General features: G+C 34.6%; 1 protein-coding gene across 1 annotated transcript; it reads right to left on the bottom strand.

Moving 5' to 3' along the window:
* Positions 1–17,414: 17,414 nt before the first annotated feature.
* LOC140857811 (uncharacterized) lies at positions 17,415–18,933 on the bottom strand. The gene has a single exon (XM_073257002.1). The coding sequence runs from the start codon at positions 18,789–18,791 to the stop codon at positions 17,646–17,648; it is 1,146 nt and encodes a 381-aa protein (XP_073113103.1). The 5' UTR covers positions 18,792–18,933; the 3' UTR covers positions 17,415–17,645.
* Positions 18,934–19,216: the final 283 nt, after the last annotated feature.

Raw genomic sequence — 19,216 nt, 5'->3', positions numbered from 1 at the left:
GGCTTAGGTTCAGACCTATGAGGTCATACATATTAGAGTTCATGATCCGATCGGATGGTTGATCAACAATTAAGAATCGTTCTAGGGTTAAATGATCAATATGATTGACATTTAACCCAGTGCAAGTTTTGCAGGAGGATCGATTAGCAATTCGATTGCTAATTGGCTTAATTTGATTAAGCCAATGGGCTGAGATTAAGTCTAATTAAATATGATTTAATTAGATTTAGTTTGGACTTGATTGGATCAAGTCCAGTTGGTTTATTGGATAAACCAAGTGTAAGAAAAAACTAGTCCTAGTTCAACTAGGACTTAGGTCAATCTAATTTCTAATTTGATTAAAAAATTAAATCAGATTTAAATCTAATTTAATCTGATTAAATTAGGTTTTTAATTGGATTAAGACTTATTTTAATTGGGTTGATCTAATTTTGATTTGATTTGGTTTGAGAAACTAAATTAAAACAAGTCATAAGATAGAATCCTAGTAAGACTAGGATTCCACCTTGCACCACATAAGCCTTCCCCAAGCCCTCTCTCTCATTCAACGCCAATCTCCTCTTATTTTATATGACAAAAGTCCTCTCCCAAGTCTCTCCCATGTTCACAAAAGGTCTCCTCTCTTCTTTCTTACATGGAAGGTGGTTTGGATCAAATCAAAAATGAATAAGTTTGGATTTCGAATTCTATGAGATAGAGTTTTAGCAATCCAAAACTCTTTCAATTTTGCACCGAATTTATTCAATTTTTTTTTTAAATTTTTGTGACTTTTAGGGTATATATTGTGCATCCTTTTCTGATAATCCATGCATGAAAATAAGGAGGAGGTGCTCAAGAGTTGGGCTCCCCTTATCTTGCCATGTTTGGATAAGCCTTGACTAGGTATTTGACCTAGACAAGGACTCTATCATATCTCTCTATATAAAATGAGTTTCTTCATGAAATTTTTAAAAAAGATAGAAATTTGAGAGACCTTTGAGCCACCCAAAAATCAAAGAGAAATACCTTTGGGTCGTGGAGATATAAAAGATACAAGTTAGGGTGTCTAGAGAGAGAAACGAGAAGAAGAAGAAGGTCTTCTTCTAGGGTTGTTTGTTATCATATCTTTCCTCCCTCCATCTTGAGTTTTCTGAGAGTGTCTCAGATCTGAAACTCCTCCTTCTACTTTTCATCTTTGGAAGAGTCCAAATCAAGAAGAAGGAGGCACCTGATCAACCATTAAAGAAGGATCAGCGCAGTACTAGCATACTGTGCTGATTTTCTGAAGCAGGACTTCTGATCGAGATTCGTGGGCTCATGTGGATGACTCCTAGAGGCCGGACACGTGTGTGACTTGCAACATCATCCTCAAGCCCAGATCAGCGAGGTTAGAATGTCTAACTTGCAAGGTAATAGATCTGATCTATTGTTTAATACATACATTAGATGTAGTATAGAAACATGTTGATATGATCAACATGTAGTTTATGCTATATTTATATATTTTAATTTTTGATTTAATACTATGTAATAATCATGTAATAGGATCTTAGATCTAGAGATTCTCTAATTTTAGAAAATAATTTTGATTTATTTTAGTCTTCCGCTGTATGATCTTGAAAAAGTTTCAAGATCTAACCCTGAAACCCTAGATCTGGTTCCTACAGAAAAGTCTTATATTAATTCATGAGATGAATTTAAGATAACACCTACCAATTCCTGTCACCTGTCATTTTTATTTTAGGACATCGGTCAAATGTTGACTTATGAATCTTGAACTGAAGGCCACTTGGCAAGAGATCATTGGAGAGTTTTTGTGGAGTGTCCACCTACCAAATTAGACCTCAAAGTGGGTGCCAAGATCAGATTGGGCATGCACCCCAAGTGGATAAGGATAGAGTCCCATGAGATGAGGACTCTATGCCTTGATCGACTCAAACTGGTGGGCGCCAATCTCACTGTGTTTATCCAGTGTTGGCACCAACAGTAGGAGGGTTTGGTAGGGTTCTTATTTGATATGATCAGATGAAATCACTCCACTAATCAAAATTTTTTCAAAATTAATTAGAATTTTTTGATTGATCGAATGATGTAGCACTGCATGGTGTAGCAGGATCTATTTAAACCCTGTCTACGCCTAGGGTTTAGAGACTCTGCTCAATACCCAACAAAAATATGAAACCCCTTCACTTCTCTATGCCCCCTCTGGTTCTCTCCCTCCCCTCTTCACATCCAAGAAGTTGGGCATCCATCTGGTGCTTGTCCAAGGCGTGGTGGCTCATTGATCAGAAGGCTGTAGAGATTTGTTGAGAAGCTGCTGCTCCATCTTTTGAAGATCTTTTAGATTAGATCCAAATCTGATTTTTGGAGTAGAGATTCACAAGGAGAAGATGATCCAGATCCTACTCGAGTGGATACCAGTAGAGGCTAGGTGGCTGCGTGGCTATTTTAGAACCTCGGACATTGCTACGATCATCTATGGGGTAATCTAGTTACCCTAGAGGTATTTCTCTAATCCTCAAGTTTTAGATTTAATTTTAGATTAAATATCAGATAATAAGAATCAGATCTAATAGATCTTAGATCTAAAATATTGTAGGATAATTTTTTTTTTAAATATTTCACTCCAGATCTCATTAGATTTAGAAGATCCTACAGGAAAAAAATCAATTTTTTCCTTCATTAATAATCATATAATAAACAATCTAGGCTCTGATATCAATTGAAGAAATCAGATCTAGGATTTCAGGGTTAGATCTTGAAACTTTTTCAAGATCAGACAGCGAAAGACTAAAATAAATCAAAATTTATCTTATAAAATTAGAGAATCTCTAGATCTAAGATCTTATTACATGATTATTATATGGTAATAAATCAGAAACTAAAATATAAAGAGCAAGAACTACATGTTGATCATATCAACATGTTTCTATACTACATCTAATGTATGTAAAATATAATAGATCAGATCTATTACCTTGCAAGTAAGACATTCTAACTTTGCTAATCCGGACTTAAGGATGATGTTGTGAGCTGCACATGCATCCAGCCTCTAGGAGTCATCCATACGAGCCCACGAATCAAGATCAGAAGTCTTGGTCCAAGAAATCAGCACAGTATGCTAGTACTGCATTGATCCTTCTTCGATGGTTGATCAGATGCCTCCTTCTTCTTGATTTGGACTCTTCTAAAGATGAGAAGTAGGAGAAGGAGTTTTAGATAAGACACTCTCAGAAAACTTATGGATGGAGGAAGGGAAGAGATGAACCCAGCAACTCTAGAAGAAGACCCTCTTCTTCTCCTCTTTGCTCTAACCCAGACACCTAGTTTTGTGTCTATTAGATCTCCACGCCCCAAGACTCTTTCTCCTTAATTTTTGGATGCCCCAAAGGTCTCTTAATGCTATATGTTTCACAAAATTTTCATTTAGAAATTTATTTTAAATAGAAAGATATGATAGAGTCTTTGTCTAGGTCAAATACCTAGTCAAGGTATATCCAAACAGGGCAAGATAAAGGGCACCCAACTCTTGGGTGCCCCCTCCTTCTTTTTATGCATGGATCACCAGAAAAGGGCACATATTATGTGCCATAAAATCCAAAAAAGTCTCAAAAAGATTTGGATAAAATCAGTGCCATAAGGAAAGAGTTTTGATTTTCTAAAACTCTATCTCATAGAATTTGAAATTCAAACTAATTCCTACTTTGACTTGATCCACAACCACATTCCATGTAAGAGAGAAAGGGAGGAAAGTTTTGGGCATGCATGAAAACTTGAGAGAGAAGGTTTTGTCACACAAACTAAGAGAGAGGGGGCGTGGGATAAGAAAGAGTGGGCGTGGGGGGCTAAGGTGGCGCAAGGTGGAATCCTAGTCTTACTAGGATTCAATCTATGACTTGTTCAAATTTAGTTTCTCAAACTAAATCAAATCAAAATCAAATCAACCTAATTAAAATAGGTCTCAATCTAATTAAGAGTCTAATTTAATCAGATTAAATTAGATTTAAATTAGATTTAATTTTTTAATCAAATTAAAAATTAGGTTGACCCAAGTCTTATTTAAACTAGGACTAGTTTTTTCTTGTACTTGGCTTATCCAATAAACCAATTGAACTTGATCCAATCAAGTCCAAACTAAATTTAATTAAATTATATTTAATTAAACTTAATTTCAACCTTTTGGCTTAATCAAATTAAGCCAATTAGCAATCGAATTGCTAATTGATCCTCCTGCAACACTTGCACTAGGTTAAATGTCAATCACGTTGATCGTTTAACCCTAAAATGATTCTTAATCATTGATCAACTATCCGATCGGATCATGAACTCTAATGTGTATGACCTCATAGGTCCGAACCTAAGTCAGTAGCATAGAAATAAATTTTTATACTAATCAAAATGACCATCTAGCAACGGTATCCGATGGTCGGATAGGTCGAATGTGTAGAACAACATTCTTAGAACTCATGTGGATATAGTTTCCATATAATTCATCCCCTTAACCAAAATGCTTATAAGACACCTCAGAGTTCAACTGTTAACTTTGATCAGGTTATCCACATTGTATTTCAAAATATCAAATCCATCTGATGGATTATCCTGGCTAAGGTTTTGCTAAATTGAAATACAGCGACTCATTCTTCTCCAACTCTTGGAGTGGTCAATCCCATCTTGATCACACTCTGACTTCGCAAGTACTTAACTATGCTCAAAAGCCTTCCATCACTGAATTAGAAATTCAGTTAGTCTAATACCAAAGCACAGTGAGTTGCTTGCAAGTCATTGAGGCGATCTCAGGTCTAAGGGATACTTATATCTATATTTCATCAGAGACATTCTCGATGGTAGAATACTCTAGAGTTGGTCACGTTCAATGATGATGTACCCTTACATCTCATCTGTATGTCATACCAGTATCTCCACACTCCTTGGTTAAGAGGACAACCAACTCATATGGCCTACAGCGACCTATGCTCGATAGAAGCTGTTGTCCTTATTAAGAGCCCATCATTTGATCGTGAATAGTTTTAAGGACTAATCGATAAATCCTCTCTTTATTGAACCTAAATAGTCTTAAGGACTTCATCACAATAACGGAGTTCATTAGAAGATGAAAATTTATGATGAAAATATCAAAAATATATTATATTTATTAATAAATTAATTACAATACAAGATTGTTCAATTGTCAACAGATTGATGATTGACTTTTGGAACATATTTTCCAATACTTATATGCTCATTCCTTTTCATCTATGCCAGAGATCTGATTTGAGCATCAGAGGATCTCTATCAGAGCCAACTTCAATCAAAAATTTTTCTTGCAGGTCCTGTCGCTGCATCCAACCGTCATTGATCTGCAGTCTCTGTCAAGCTCTAGCCAACCCGACCTCAAGATGGATTTCTGTCATAACAATTGGTAAGTTTCCATCTTCATAGAAGGATTACCAAAGATATTTAAAGCATAAGTAAAAATCTCTGAAATTGGATGAGTTGCTACAACACATTCAAATTGAATATAAAGCACATAAAAGAGATTACTTGAGAATCAAGGAAAGGATGATGATATTCATAATGTTGAAATTCCAACATCCTCTTCCAAGTCTAAAAACAAATTTCATAATGGAGAAAAGAATTTTTCTAATTTCAAGAGAAAGAAAAAGGCTTTCAAGAAGAAGGGAAACAAGAAAAGTAAAGATCCCTATTATTATAGAAAGATGGGACATCTTTCAAAGGTGTGTCACTTTTGCAAAGGAAAAAAGAATGATGAAGCTAACATGATGAAAGTCAATGAAGAAATGGTTGCTATGCTCACTGAAATTCTCATGGTTAATATAGATGAAGAATGGTGGGTTGAATCGAGAGCAACTTGGCATGTGACTCCTTATAAATGTTTGGTCAAGACTTGTGAGACTCTTGATATTGAGAAGGCTGTGTTCATGGGCAACTCCTTTACTAGTGCTATCGCTAGCAAAGGGACAATTCAACTTTGTCTTACATTTGGGAAAGTCCTCGTTCTTCAAGGTGTTTATCATATTTTTGAAATTAGAAAGAGTCTTATTTCTGTTTAAAAACTGGATGATCCTGGTATTAAAGTTGTATTTGATTCCCAAAAAGTGATCATCTCTAAAAGGGATCATTTGTTGGGAAAGGATATGCCAAGGATAATATGTATTTGTTTAGTTTAAATAAAGATGCCATTATTTCTGCTTATATTGATGATCTATATTATGTTTGCCATTGTAGATTAGGACATTTTGGTAGTAAGACTATGGATAGAATGATTTCTCATAAATTAGTTTCTAAAGCTAATTTCAAAATTAACTACTAGTAATTGTGAATGTTGTGCACAAGCAAAAATTAATAAGGCTCCATTCAAATCAGTAGAAAGAATAACTTCATTGCTAGAATTAATTCATACAGATGTATGTGATAATAAGGATCAATTAACTGAGGGAGGAAAGAGGTATTTTATAACATTTATTGATGACTATTCTAAATTTACTTTTATATATATATATATATATATATATATATATATATATATATATATATATATATATATATATATATATAATAAAAATAAAAGATGAGGCATTTGAGAAATTTAAAGTCCTTAAAAAAGAAGTAGAAAATCAACTTGGCAAGAAGATTAAAAGAATAAGGTCTGATCATGGTGGAGAGTATAATTCAACTAAATTCAAAATCTTTTGTGAATGTCATGGAATTCTTAAAGAAGAAACAACCCCTTACTCTCCTCCTCTAAATGGGGTGGTTGAGAAAAAAAATAGAAGTTTGCTTGAAATGGGTAGTGCTATGTTAATATATTCTAACTTATCTTTGAGTTTTTGGAGTGAAGCTTTGTATACTGCGTGTCATATAAGTAATAGAATTCTATATAAAAATCAAGACAAAACTCTATATGAGTTATGAAAAAATAGGAAGCCAAATATTAATTATTTTAATGTATGTGGATGTATTCCTTATGTATTAGATACTGTTAATAAGAGAGCTAAGTTAGGAAGTAAAGCCATAAAATCTATTTTTATTGGTTACTCTTTGCATAGTAAAGCATGTAGATTTTTAAATCTAAAGACTAATAGTATTTTTGAGGCAATACATGGTATATATTTTGAACATTTGACCATTAAGGATGCTAATAAACTAGTGTTTGAAAAGAACCTAATTATAGAGTTAGAAAATTCTGAACAAATCATGGAAGAAAATGATACTAATATTGATAATTCTCATAATGATGATAATATTGAATGTATTAATGATCATGTCACTTATAAGAATAACTTGGAACCTTATAGAACAAGCCTAAGAAAAAGTAAAAGATGTAGAATCTCATTGTGAGAAAATCTCATAATCTTCTAAGTATGTCAGAAACTCACTAGAGAGGTATTCTCCTCCTCGATCGGACCGAAGAGTTTTAATACTCTTTCTACTTTATTTTTCTACTTCATTATGGAATCGTTTGAATATTTTAAATGATTCTGACTTATGTGTCATTAAGTAGACATGCCCATACCTCGATAAGTCATCTGTAAATATAATGAAATAATAATTTTTACCTTTGACACTAGTGTTTATAGGTCCATATACATCAGTATGTATCAGACTTAGAACTTCACTAGCTCACTCATCTTTTTCAATAAAAGATGATTTGATCATTTTTTCAAGAAGACAGGACTCATAGATTGGGTGTGATTCACAATTACTGACTTTGAAAATTTTCTCTTATGTCAATCTATTTATTTTGTTCTTGTTAACATGACCTAACCTACAATGTCAAGGTAGATATCAGAGACATCACTAATTCTAGGGCATTTGTTGGATGTATACATTAGGCTAATAGGTTGTGATAATATATAAATACCATTATTCAGTTGTCCATTCATCACATTAACATCATTCATAATGATATTAAAATTATTTCTTTTTATTGAAATTTTATAACCTAATCAAATAACTTCTTAATTCTCAATTAAGTTTGGGGCTGAGGGTTGGGGTTCGACTTTTCGAAAATAATTTTCATGTTTGTAAAATATTTTTACAGCATAGTTCTACCAACCAAGTTGCATGTTTGATTTATAATCAAAATATAAGTAAAAAAAAGTATGAAACTACTTTAGATCTAATCTAAACAGGTTCATGTAATTGAAACAATTTCAACTTTAAACTGCGTAAATTTCTCAGATAAATATATGATGGTTCTTTGCACGAAAATTATTAACAAAGAGATTTTATTTTATATTTAAATATCTTTTCAATTTAATAAATCATAAATTTAATCTAGATCATATCTAACAAATTTATGATTAAAGATAGATCTATACGAACTAGGACAACCTTTGCACTGTAAGGGGTAAACCTTACAGCAGGACAACCTACAGTTCATGATTGATCTGAAAATTTTAATTTTAGATTTAACAATCAGATTATAAATTAGATCTAATCTAAAAAATAATCTAAGTATGTATAAATAATCATGTAATAAACAACCTAGGCTCTGATACCAATTGAAGGAACCAGATCTTGGGTTTCAGGATTAGATCTTGAAATTTTTTCAAAATCAGGCAGCGGAAGACTAAAATAAATAAAAATTTATCTTATAAAATTAAAAAATCCCTAGATCTAAAATTCTATTACATGATTATTACATGATATTAAATTAAAAATTAAAATATAAAGAGTAAGAACTACATGTTGATCATATCAACATGTTTCTATACTACATCTAATGTATGTAAAATATAATAGATCAGATCTATTACTTTGCAAGTTAGACGTTCTAACTTTACTGATCCAAGCTTGAGGATGATGTTGTGAGCTGCACATATGTCCGACCTCTAGGAGTCATCCACACGAGCCCACGAATCATGATCAGAAGTTCTGGTCTAAAAAATTAGCATAGTATGCTAGTACTGCATTGATCCTTCTTCGATGGTCGATCAGATGCCTCCTTCTTCTTGATTAAAACTCTTCCAAAGATGAGAAGTAGGAGAAGAAGTTTTAAATCTGAGATACTCTCAAAAAACTCAAGATGGAGGAAGGGAAGAGGTGAACACAGCAACCCTAGAAGAAGACCCTCTTCTTCTCTTTGCTCTCACCTAGACTTCTAGTCTTGTGTCTATTGTATCTCCACACGCCAACCTTCTTTCTCCCTGATTTTTGCACGCCCCAAAGGATTCTCTTTTCTCTATTTTTTGTAAAAATTTTATAAATTTTTTTTTTTTAAATAGAGAGATATGATAGAGTCTTTGTCTAGGTCAAATACCTAGTCAAGGATTATCCAAACATAGCAAGACAAAGGGCACCCAACTCTTAGGCACCCCCTCTTTCTTTTTGTGCATGGACTACCAGCAAAGGGTGCATATTATATATCATAAAAGCCACAAAAATCTTAAAAAAGAATTTGGATAAAATCAGTGCCATAAGGAAAGAGTTTTAGTTTCCTAAAACTCTATCTCATAGAAATTAAAATCCAAACTAATTCCTACTTTGACTTGATCCACAACCACTTTTCATGTAAGAGAAAAAAATAAAAAAATTTTGGACATGTGTGAAGACCTGGGAGAGAAGTTTTGTCATGCAAAATAAGGGAGAGTGGGCATAGGATAAGAGAGAGTGGGCATGGGGGCTAAATTGGCGCAAGGTGGAATCCTAGTCTTACTAGGATTCAATCTATGTCTTGTTCCAATCTGGTTTCTCAAACCAAATTAAAATAAAATTAAATCAATCTAATTAAAATAGGTATTAACCCAATTAAGAATTTAATTTAATCAGATTAAATTAGATTTAAATTTAATTTAATTTTCTAATCGAATTAGAAATTAGGTTGACCCAAGTCCTAATTGAACTAGGACCAGTTTTTTTCTTGCACTTGGCTTATCCAATAAACTAATTGGACTTGATCTAATTAAGCCCAAACTAAATCTAATTAAATCATATTCAATTAGACTTAATCTCAGTCCATTGGCTTAATCAAATTAAGCCAATTAGCAATCAAATTGCTAATCGATCCTCCTGCAATACTTGTACTAGGTTAAATATCAATCGTATTGATCGTTTAACCCTAGAACGATTCTTAATCATTGATCAACCATCTGATCGGATCGTGAACTCTAATGTGTGTGACCTCATAAGTCCAAACCTAAGTCGGTAGCATAAAAATAAATTTTTATACCAATCGAAGTGACCATCTAGCAATGATACCCGACGACCGGATAAGTCGAATGTGTAGAACAACATCCTTAGAACCCATGCGGATATAGTTTCTATATAATTTATCCCCTTGATCAAAATGCTCATAGGACACCTCAGAGTTCAACTATCAACTCTGATCAAGTTGTCCATATTGTATTTTAAAATATCAAATCCATCTGATGGATTACCCTGACTAAGATTTTGTTAAATTGAAATACAGCGACTCATTCTTCTCCAACTCTTGGAGTGATCAATCCCATCTTGATCACACTCCAACTTTTGTAAGTACTTGACTGTGCCCAGAAGTCTTCCATCACTAAATTAAAAATTCAGTTAGTCCAGTACCAAAGCATAGTGAGTTGCTTGCAAGTCACTGAGGCGATCTCAGGTCTAAGAGACACTTATACCTATATCCCATCAGAGACATTCTCGATAGCAGAATGCTCTGAAGTTGGTCACATTCAATGATGATGTACCCTTACATCTCACCTGTATGTCATACCAGTGTCTCCACACTCCTTGGTTAAGAGGACAACCAACCCATATGGCCTACAGCGCGACCTATGTTCGATAGAAGCTGTCATCCTTATTAACAGCTTATCATTTGGTCGTGAACAGTTTTAAGAACTAATCAATAAATTCTCTTTTTATCGAATCTAAATAGTCCTAAGGACTTCATCACAACAACGGAGTTTATTAGAAAATGAAAATTTATGATGAAAATACCAAAAATATATTTTATTTATTAATAAATCAATTACAATACAAGGTTGCTCAATCGTCAATAGCTTGATGATTGACTTTTGGGACATATTTTCCAACAAACCAATCATAAATCCTCCTACTGGCTTCACCAAATCATAAAGAGGACTCAAGATAAGTTGAACTAGGGACACCAAAATCAGTCATACTGATTTTCTAGTTAGTGTGGGTCAACTCCAATCATTAAGTGATCTAATCAAAACATGATTCACCATGTTGACCAGGTAAGTGAGATCGATGGGAGGGATATGCCATTAACTCGACATAGACTCAATCTATGCGAGTAGCTATCAATTAATGACCATCGATCAAAGCTGTCATACTTATCTTAGATACCAACTGGTTAGTCATTTTTAATTTGATCAACTTATAGACTTGGATTCGATCACAGAGCTACGATCAAAGTTCATATTGGTCTAATCAAAGACATGGACTTGACCAACTGCAACTATTGAAATTGATCAAAAGAAAAATTGACCCAATCAGAATTAATTTTTAATTAGATTTGATCAATTACTAACGTGGTCCATTATCAATGATTTCTAACCCAAGGTCTAACCCAGTTAAATGGACTTGTCTTGAGCTAACCCATTAATCCATGAGTTATGAAATTAATGCCTTAGATCTTTGATTCTCAAATCTAGATCGTTTAATTTTTAATTAAATTTTGGACTGATATGGGTTCGGGTTCGATATTTGAAAATATTTTTTAATTTTATAAAATATTTTTATAATCAATCATCTAATGATCAAAACTTTAATTTCAGATCTAATATATATTATTTCAGATCTAAAAAAAAAATTAAAATTTTTTTTATTGTTCATCATCATGGAAAAGATCATGCAGCACCCCTACACATCATAGGAGATTCCATCGAATGGGTAAATAAGATAGTGAAATCCTGATTTCTCCTATGACTAGACAGTTATGAGGATCTATCCAGTCAGATTACTATACTACTCAGATTTAAAGTTAACTATTTAGATCTAATCTAAATAATTAAAATCAAATTATACACAAAAAATTCATGTCATAAGAAACTTTGCTCTGATACCATTGGAAGAAAAATGGATAGTTCAAAGCATGTATTTTTAAAATTTTACAGTGAAATAATAAAAGATTAAATATTTTAATTTTCTAAATATACTTTAGATCAGATCTAAACTATTATTAAAAATCTATGACATAAAAAATTTACATATAAAATTTAAAATAAAAATAAAAAACTGCATCGATCACATCGATGCCCTGAATTTGATCTAACCTTTAAATAATATCGATAGAGTTCAGAACTCATCACTTTTTTATGGATTGATGATCTTTGCTATTGATAAGTATAGTATGAAGCTCTCGCTGATGTCGAGCAGTCACACAAGTGTCCGACCTCTACGGATGGTCCACACAAAGCCCCTCGGATCGATCAGCCCTCCGTGGGAGTGCTAGCTCGCGCAATCGGCTTCTAATGGTAGATCTGACTTGATCTCCTTCTTTGATCACCTCAAACCTTTCTGATGTCAAAGATGGATCAGAGAAGGATGCTAGATAGTAAAAAAAATTTAGATGAAGACTCTTTTCTCTTTGGTTTTTCCCTCACTCAAAAATCTAAAATAATTCTAGGTCTCTCACCCAAGAGAAGAACGGTCTTCTCTTTTGTTCACGCTAAGGAGGAAGAAAACCCACCCAATTCTCACATCTTAAAGAAGTATTTTTGATCCTTTTTCTCTCTGGTATCTTATTGTAAAGAGCTCTCTTTTTTTGGCACACAAAATTATGGCCTTTTTATGGTTGTCACATAAACTAGATAAAATCGGATAAGTGCTGGAGTTTGTTGCAATTCAAACTCTTTTGAATTTCAATTCGACTCCAACTTTTTCTCACCCTTATCTAACTTAAAGAGAGACTTACTAGAGAAAATTGAATATTAAAATTAGTTAGAAAGACCTCCTTTTCTCATACACAATAGACCCCTTCAAAAGCAGCCAACGTGTGGAAAGATATGGATAAGATTTTAACTTGAAATTCAAACTAATTTTAATTCAAATCAAAACTAATCAATTTCTATCCTTAATGAGTGACAAAAGAAAGATTATTTTTTAATTTTCTCACATACAAACTAATTTTGTATGGTGAGAAAAGGTATGAGATAATTTAGGTGGCGCAAGGGATAGAGTCTTACATATTTGGGACTCTAGGGTTTAACCAATTGGATTTCTTTCAAATCCAATCCAATTAGACCCAAATAAAATATGGTGAACTTAATCTAATTAGGATATTATAATTTCAATTAAATTTGATCAAATCAATAAATTAATTAAGCCATAGATCTGATCAAATCAGGATCATTTCTTCCTTACGGATTAGGTCATCTCATAACCTAATCAAACTTGACCTGATTTAATCAAATTCAATCAGACTTGTTCTAGACTTTAATGATCAATCAAATTGAGCTAATTAGTAATCTAATTATTAATTAATCTTTTATTAATGATAGAGTTCAAGTCTAGTAGGACTCTTCTCTAGAGTCTCCATCCAGTGGGACTCTTCAGCAGAGTCCCCATCAAGTGGAACTCTTTATCAGAGTCTCTGTTGACTGAGACTCTTCAGATTAGCCAAGTGATCGGAGAGAAACTTCTAATGTATATGACCCCATAAGTTTAAACCTAAGTCGGTAGCATAGGAACTGATTTTTGTACCAATCAGAGTAACCATCTAACAATGGTTCCTGACGTTCGGACAGGCCGAATGTATGCTAAGCAACACTCAAGAACCTATTTAAATATAGTTACCATATAAATCATCCTTTTGATCCAAATGCTCAAGGTGACTTAGGATTTAACTACCAACCCTGATATGGTCATCCACATTGTATTTCAATTTTCAAAATCCATCACATGGATTACCTCAGCCAACATTTTACTGAATTGAAACACACTGATACATTAACTCCTACATATTCAGAGGGATTAATTTCATCTTGACTCACACACTGACTTCACAAGTACTTGACTATGCTCAAAAATCTTTCATCGCTGAATTAGAAATTCAGGTAGTCCGGTATCAAAACATAGTGAGTTACTTACAAGTCACCGTGGTGATCTCAGGTTAGAGGGATACTTATACCTATATCCCTTCGGAGTGACTCTTGATAGTAGAGTGCTCCAGAGTTGATCACGTTCAGTGAAATGTACTCCTATATTTTACCTGCATGCCATACCAACGTCTCCACGCCCTTTGGTTAAGAGGACAACCAACCTATATGGCATATAATAACCTACACTTGATATGTCTATTGTCTTAGTAATAGCATATCATTTGGTCGCGAACTTATTTAAGGACTAAATGATATATCCTCCTATATCGAATCAAATAGTCCTAAGGACTTCACATAATAGGAGTTCAAAATAAGATGTATACAGTGATGAAAAATTAAATAATATTTATTAATTTAATAATTTATATACAATTATAATGATAAGCACAACTGTCAACAGACTGATGATTGGTTTTGGAACATAATTCTCAACATATTTTATGCCATAAGATCTATGTTTAGGCAGTTGTAGATTAGATCTAGTATATGGTAGATTAAATAGTTTAATCTTGATTGTTTCTGTTGCATGAAAATTTTTAAAATTCATGCATGAACTATCCTAACTTTTCTTCAGTTGCTAGACGTCAATCTTGACTTATGGATATATATTAAATTAAAAAGTTTAATCCAATAATTAACTTAAAAGAGTTTTAAGTAATTATAGCATATGGGCTCAATGTGTCTGATTGATCAGTTTGACATGAGTCTGGACCTATTGTTGGCTAGATGTAGAACTCAAGAGGTCATACATAATACAAACTTGATCTAAAACTTTTGATTAGGCTTATGAAGCTTTAAATCAATAAGAATTTAAATGAAATTTGCATGGATTTTACATATTCATACTAGCACATGATTAAACCCTAGAATCTCTATATACATTGACTCCTAATTAGATCAGGAGTGGATTGAGTCAAATAGTTTGATTCTATCCAAGTTTGTTGGCACCTAACTAACTCTAACTCCCCTTTAACCACCTAGCCTTGTTGGACAAGGCCTCTCGATGCCACATGAAAAGGGTGGGTGTGAAGATTGCTGGAGTCCTTCTTGGACTCTACTTGGATGCCATCTAGGACTCAAAAAGGTGGGCATCCCAAGCCCTATTTAAAGGGTTGATGGCCATGACCTTGCTACTAATCCTTTTCACATCCAAGAGAGGAGAAAGAGGGAAGAAAGAGGGAGAGAGATCTTAGCCCAAAGGTTGGGAGAGATCTAAGAGAATAAAGAAGGGTGCTCATTGAAATCTTGAGAAGAATTTTAGCATACCAAGATTGGGAAAAGTCTTTAATCAATTCTTATATGGATCATCGTTGGAGGGCATAAACTTGGGTGCCTTGTGAAAAGTAATCAGCAAGCTATTGAATTCTCCTTGAAAGATACTCCTATCTCCCTTGTTAATTTGTTGATTGATCTATGTTTGATTATAATCTTCAAGGTGATTTTGGATTTGGAGTTTGGATGCAATGTAATCAATTGTTGATGCATGTTTAAAAAAATTTAAATCTATTTTTTTCATTGTGGATCCAAATTCCAACTACTTCTCTATGCATGAAAGAGTTTATTAAATTTTTATTTATAAGGTAGCTTTTGCTCATCTGTTCTTTACTCTCCTATAAATTTCTTGTTTGTTACAATTTTAGGGAAGAGATATCTAAGACACATTTAAGAGAAAAGAAAAGAGAAACTTTGACAGTATTGAAATATCTTTGTGAAAGGCAAATAGAGAGGAATCAAGTTATTTGAATGAGCTACCAAGAAAGCATCTACTACCATCAATAATCAGCTTTGTATTCATTGAAGAGGAGAAGTCGAAGTCAATGCTTCAACTTGCAATCCACCTTTACTTCTCTATGCATGAAAGAGTTTATTAAATTTTTATTTATAAGTGAGCTTTTGCACATTTGTTCTTTACTCTCCTACAAATTTCTTATTTGTTACAATTTTTAGGGGTGCGAAACTTGTGGAAAAGATTGGTCCAAATATGAAATTAGATGTGTTGTAAGACTAAGCCCAGTAGAGGCTTAGTTGGAAGATTTTGGTTGATCCCCTACTTTAAAATTGACTGGGTTGATTGTGAGCTTGTGTAAAACAATCAAACTATAATCTTTTAGATTATAGTTGGAATTTCAAGCAAAAACTCTTGGGAGTAGACATAGGTGTTGAGTTTGATACTGAACTAGTATAAAATCTGTAGCATTAGTGTGTATTATGGTCTTCACCTTCTTGCATTTTTTTTTATCAGCATATCCCTACACATATTTATTTCTTACACTTTATATTCATATAATTGAGAAGCATTGAAGTACATAATCATTTAAATATTTCAGAACCCAATTAATCCCCTCTCTTGTGTTGCACTTTTTGGAAACAAATCGTATCAAAGTACAATACTCTGCCCCCTGTTGTGATTTTACAAGCAGAAGGAACAGATTATGGCAACCTATATGGGATATTCAGTTCCCAAAGGGCAATCCACCAAAGGCCCCAACTATGTAATGGTATAAATTACACATGCTAAAAAGCATGCATGTGTAGTTTTATTCAGGTACTAGATTATGATATATGGATTATCATAATTAATGGACCACACACATTCACTGTTGTGATTGATGGTATAACCTCTCCCAAATCTAAAAGGTATTGGGATGAAGTTGATAAAAAAATAGCTTAACTAAATATTAAAGTCATGAATATTCTTTACTGCTATTTTGATACCTTGCTATTAGAGGTTATATAGTGGCCCTATAATTTAGTCCATGGCTATCGAAATGAACATGATGTTTTGAAAGAAATTGATTTATGAACGAAACTAAATTTTGATAAGACTGAATTTTGATGGATTTGATTTCGATTATTGATGTATATTTTGAATTGATGCACCCTATATGTACCTTATTTTCAGTATATTATTATTGTTAAACTTATTTATCGGAAGTGTTCATTGGTTATTAGGCTGTCTAACTCATTATATTATATTTTACTATTTTTATAGATTCAAAAGAATAATTTGACTTGAGAATTCATTATATGTGAGCGAATTAAAAGTAAAATTTGATATCTTTATTTTAGATTTAGAATTATTATTATATTTTATAGGACTATCATTTGAGGTTCAATGAATATAAGACTTTTGAATTTTATTTATCAGCTAGGTTTCTAATTAGTTAATTAAATTTTAAATTTTAATGATTTAAATTATCTTCGTTATGATATATTTGATATCATGTTGAGATATCTTGCATGCCTGTGAGAAATGTTCTCTATAAATATGGTGATTGGTATGATTTTTAATTCACAATCTTAGATTGAAGGTACAACAATAGATTGATAACACTCATGAATATAATGACGTGAATTGATTAACAAAAGAACAAAATCTACAACGGGCTAGGCAACGGAGCTTCCTTTCCCTCAAAAACTCGTAACCCTATTGACAAAGATGAAAATAACAGCAAATCCAAAGTTCAATCATTTAAAAATAAAAACGAAAAAGACGGAGAGAACAAAAGCCAAACTTCGCACACGTCCATCTCAAGGGCATCACAAAAAATGTTGCTGGCCCACCCATCTCCACGACAACTAATTCCCCTTGCCTGTATACTAGCAAGCCGTGCCACTCGGGCCACGAACCAAGTCTCCAGCAGTCGGCGAATCTGAAGGCTCGTCACCACTACCTGGAACCACGGGAGTACTCTGGTTTGGCAGCTCGGCAGCCAGTGTGCGCTGCTGATCTTCGTGAACTCTGATTTGCTTGATCTCCAGCTTGATCGAAGCCCACGAACCACACAGCTTGCACCTCCGAAGGATCCGCCGGTTGTTCGGTATCTCACCGTCATATGGAGTGCGGCACTTGCGACACAGTGCTACGTCGGTTTGTGGGCTCGGCGGTGAGGCACCACCAGTTTGATCGCTTTTGTCGAAGGAAGCACCATCTTTTTTGATGGAAGAAGGAACACCACAACGCTTGCAAGTGACATAGTAGGTGCCATCAATCACTCTGTAGCTATTTCCGGTCCCGCAGAAAGGGCACAGCAGAAAGTTCGGCATGCTCGACTGAGGAGGAGAACAAGTCCGTGTATGTTGCGGTGGTGAACCATTTTCTGGTTGTCTACAAGAGCTTGAATCGGTGAATTTGTTTTTTGGCGTAACAACAGCGCAACCATGGCATCTCTGGCACTTGCAAAGAACAGGATTGTCCACTGCAATCTTGAAACCAAACTCTGCTTGGCAATATGGGCATACCAATTTGCCATCAGAATTTCTGGTGGCTGGTTTCAGTTTGGCATCACCGGACCGATCAGCAGGTAGCGGCAAAGGCGGATGACATGTCATGTTTTGGGGTTCCAGACTGGCGGTGGAACCAGAAGTATGTGGGGAAGAAGAAGAATTTATGCAGCTCCAAGCCTGCTCGACTAGCTTGAAAGCACCTTCGGCGGCGGCAGACTTGCTTTTGTCGGGGTGAGTGAGGTGGCGCATGCTCTTGTATTGCTGCTTGATCACCTCGGGGTTGGACAAGGGTGGGACGCCGAGGACAGCGTGCCAGTCGGTGGCCCCGGACGGGAGCTTGTTTTCCCTGGCAGCGGCATGGATGCGGTAGGCGACCAGCACGTTGAGGAGGCCCGGGAGGGAGGGGAAAAGGCACCGAGCCTTCTCTGCCAGCATCACTGCGCCGCGTAAGTCGTCGGCTTTGAACAACTCTTCGGCTTTCTCCAAGGTCTTCATGGCTTCCTTCTTCCTGTGCTCCATAGGGTTGGCTTTCCTTGGTTGCCGACTCTCTGTACGATGATATAAAAGGTTCCGATCTCTTGTTTCCGATTCGGGTTGGTTTCGACGATAGCACCGGCTCCAAGTCGAATTAGGACTCCGTACGATGATATGAAAAGGCTTCGGTTCTGATTCCAATTGGTTTCGTTGCCGTCACCGGCTCCTTGCCCAATTTGGACTCAGTGGCCTAATCGAATTAGGACTCTGCACGATGATTGCTGCGATAGCTAATTTCATCGACGTTTACGATTTGGAGCTGGCAATCGTCAAGAACAACATCAAGCTGCAGAAGCTCTACATCGAGACGACGAGCAAATCCATTATAGTTGTCACACTTCCGATTCGAGATTGTGAATCGAGGATCATGGCAACCACCGCATACTCATAGAAACTCTTCCCATAAGCAT

Source organism: Elaeis guineensis, chromosome 5 (genome assembly GCF_000442705.2).
Source record: "Elaeis guineensis isolate ETL-2024a chromosome 5, EG11, whole genome shotgun sequence".
Lineage (NCBI taxonomy): Eukaryota > Viridiplantae > Streptophyta > Magnoliopsida > Arecales > Arecaceae > Elaeis > Elaeis guineensis.
The sequence above is the reverse complement of the archived record's forward strand: the minus strand, read 5'-3'. Positions and strand labels throughout refer to the sequence as shown.

Excerpts from the sequence above, each read along its gene's own strand:
- LOC140857811 (XM_073257002.1), bottom strand. The coding sequence starts at position 18,791 with ATGGAGCACAGGAAGAAGGAAGCCATGAAGACCTTGGAGAAAGCCGAA.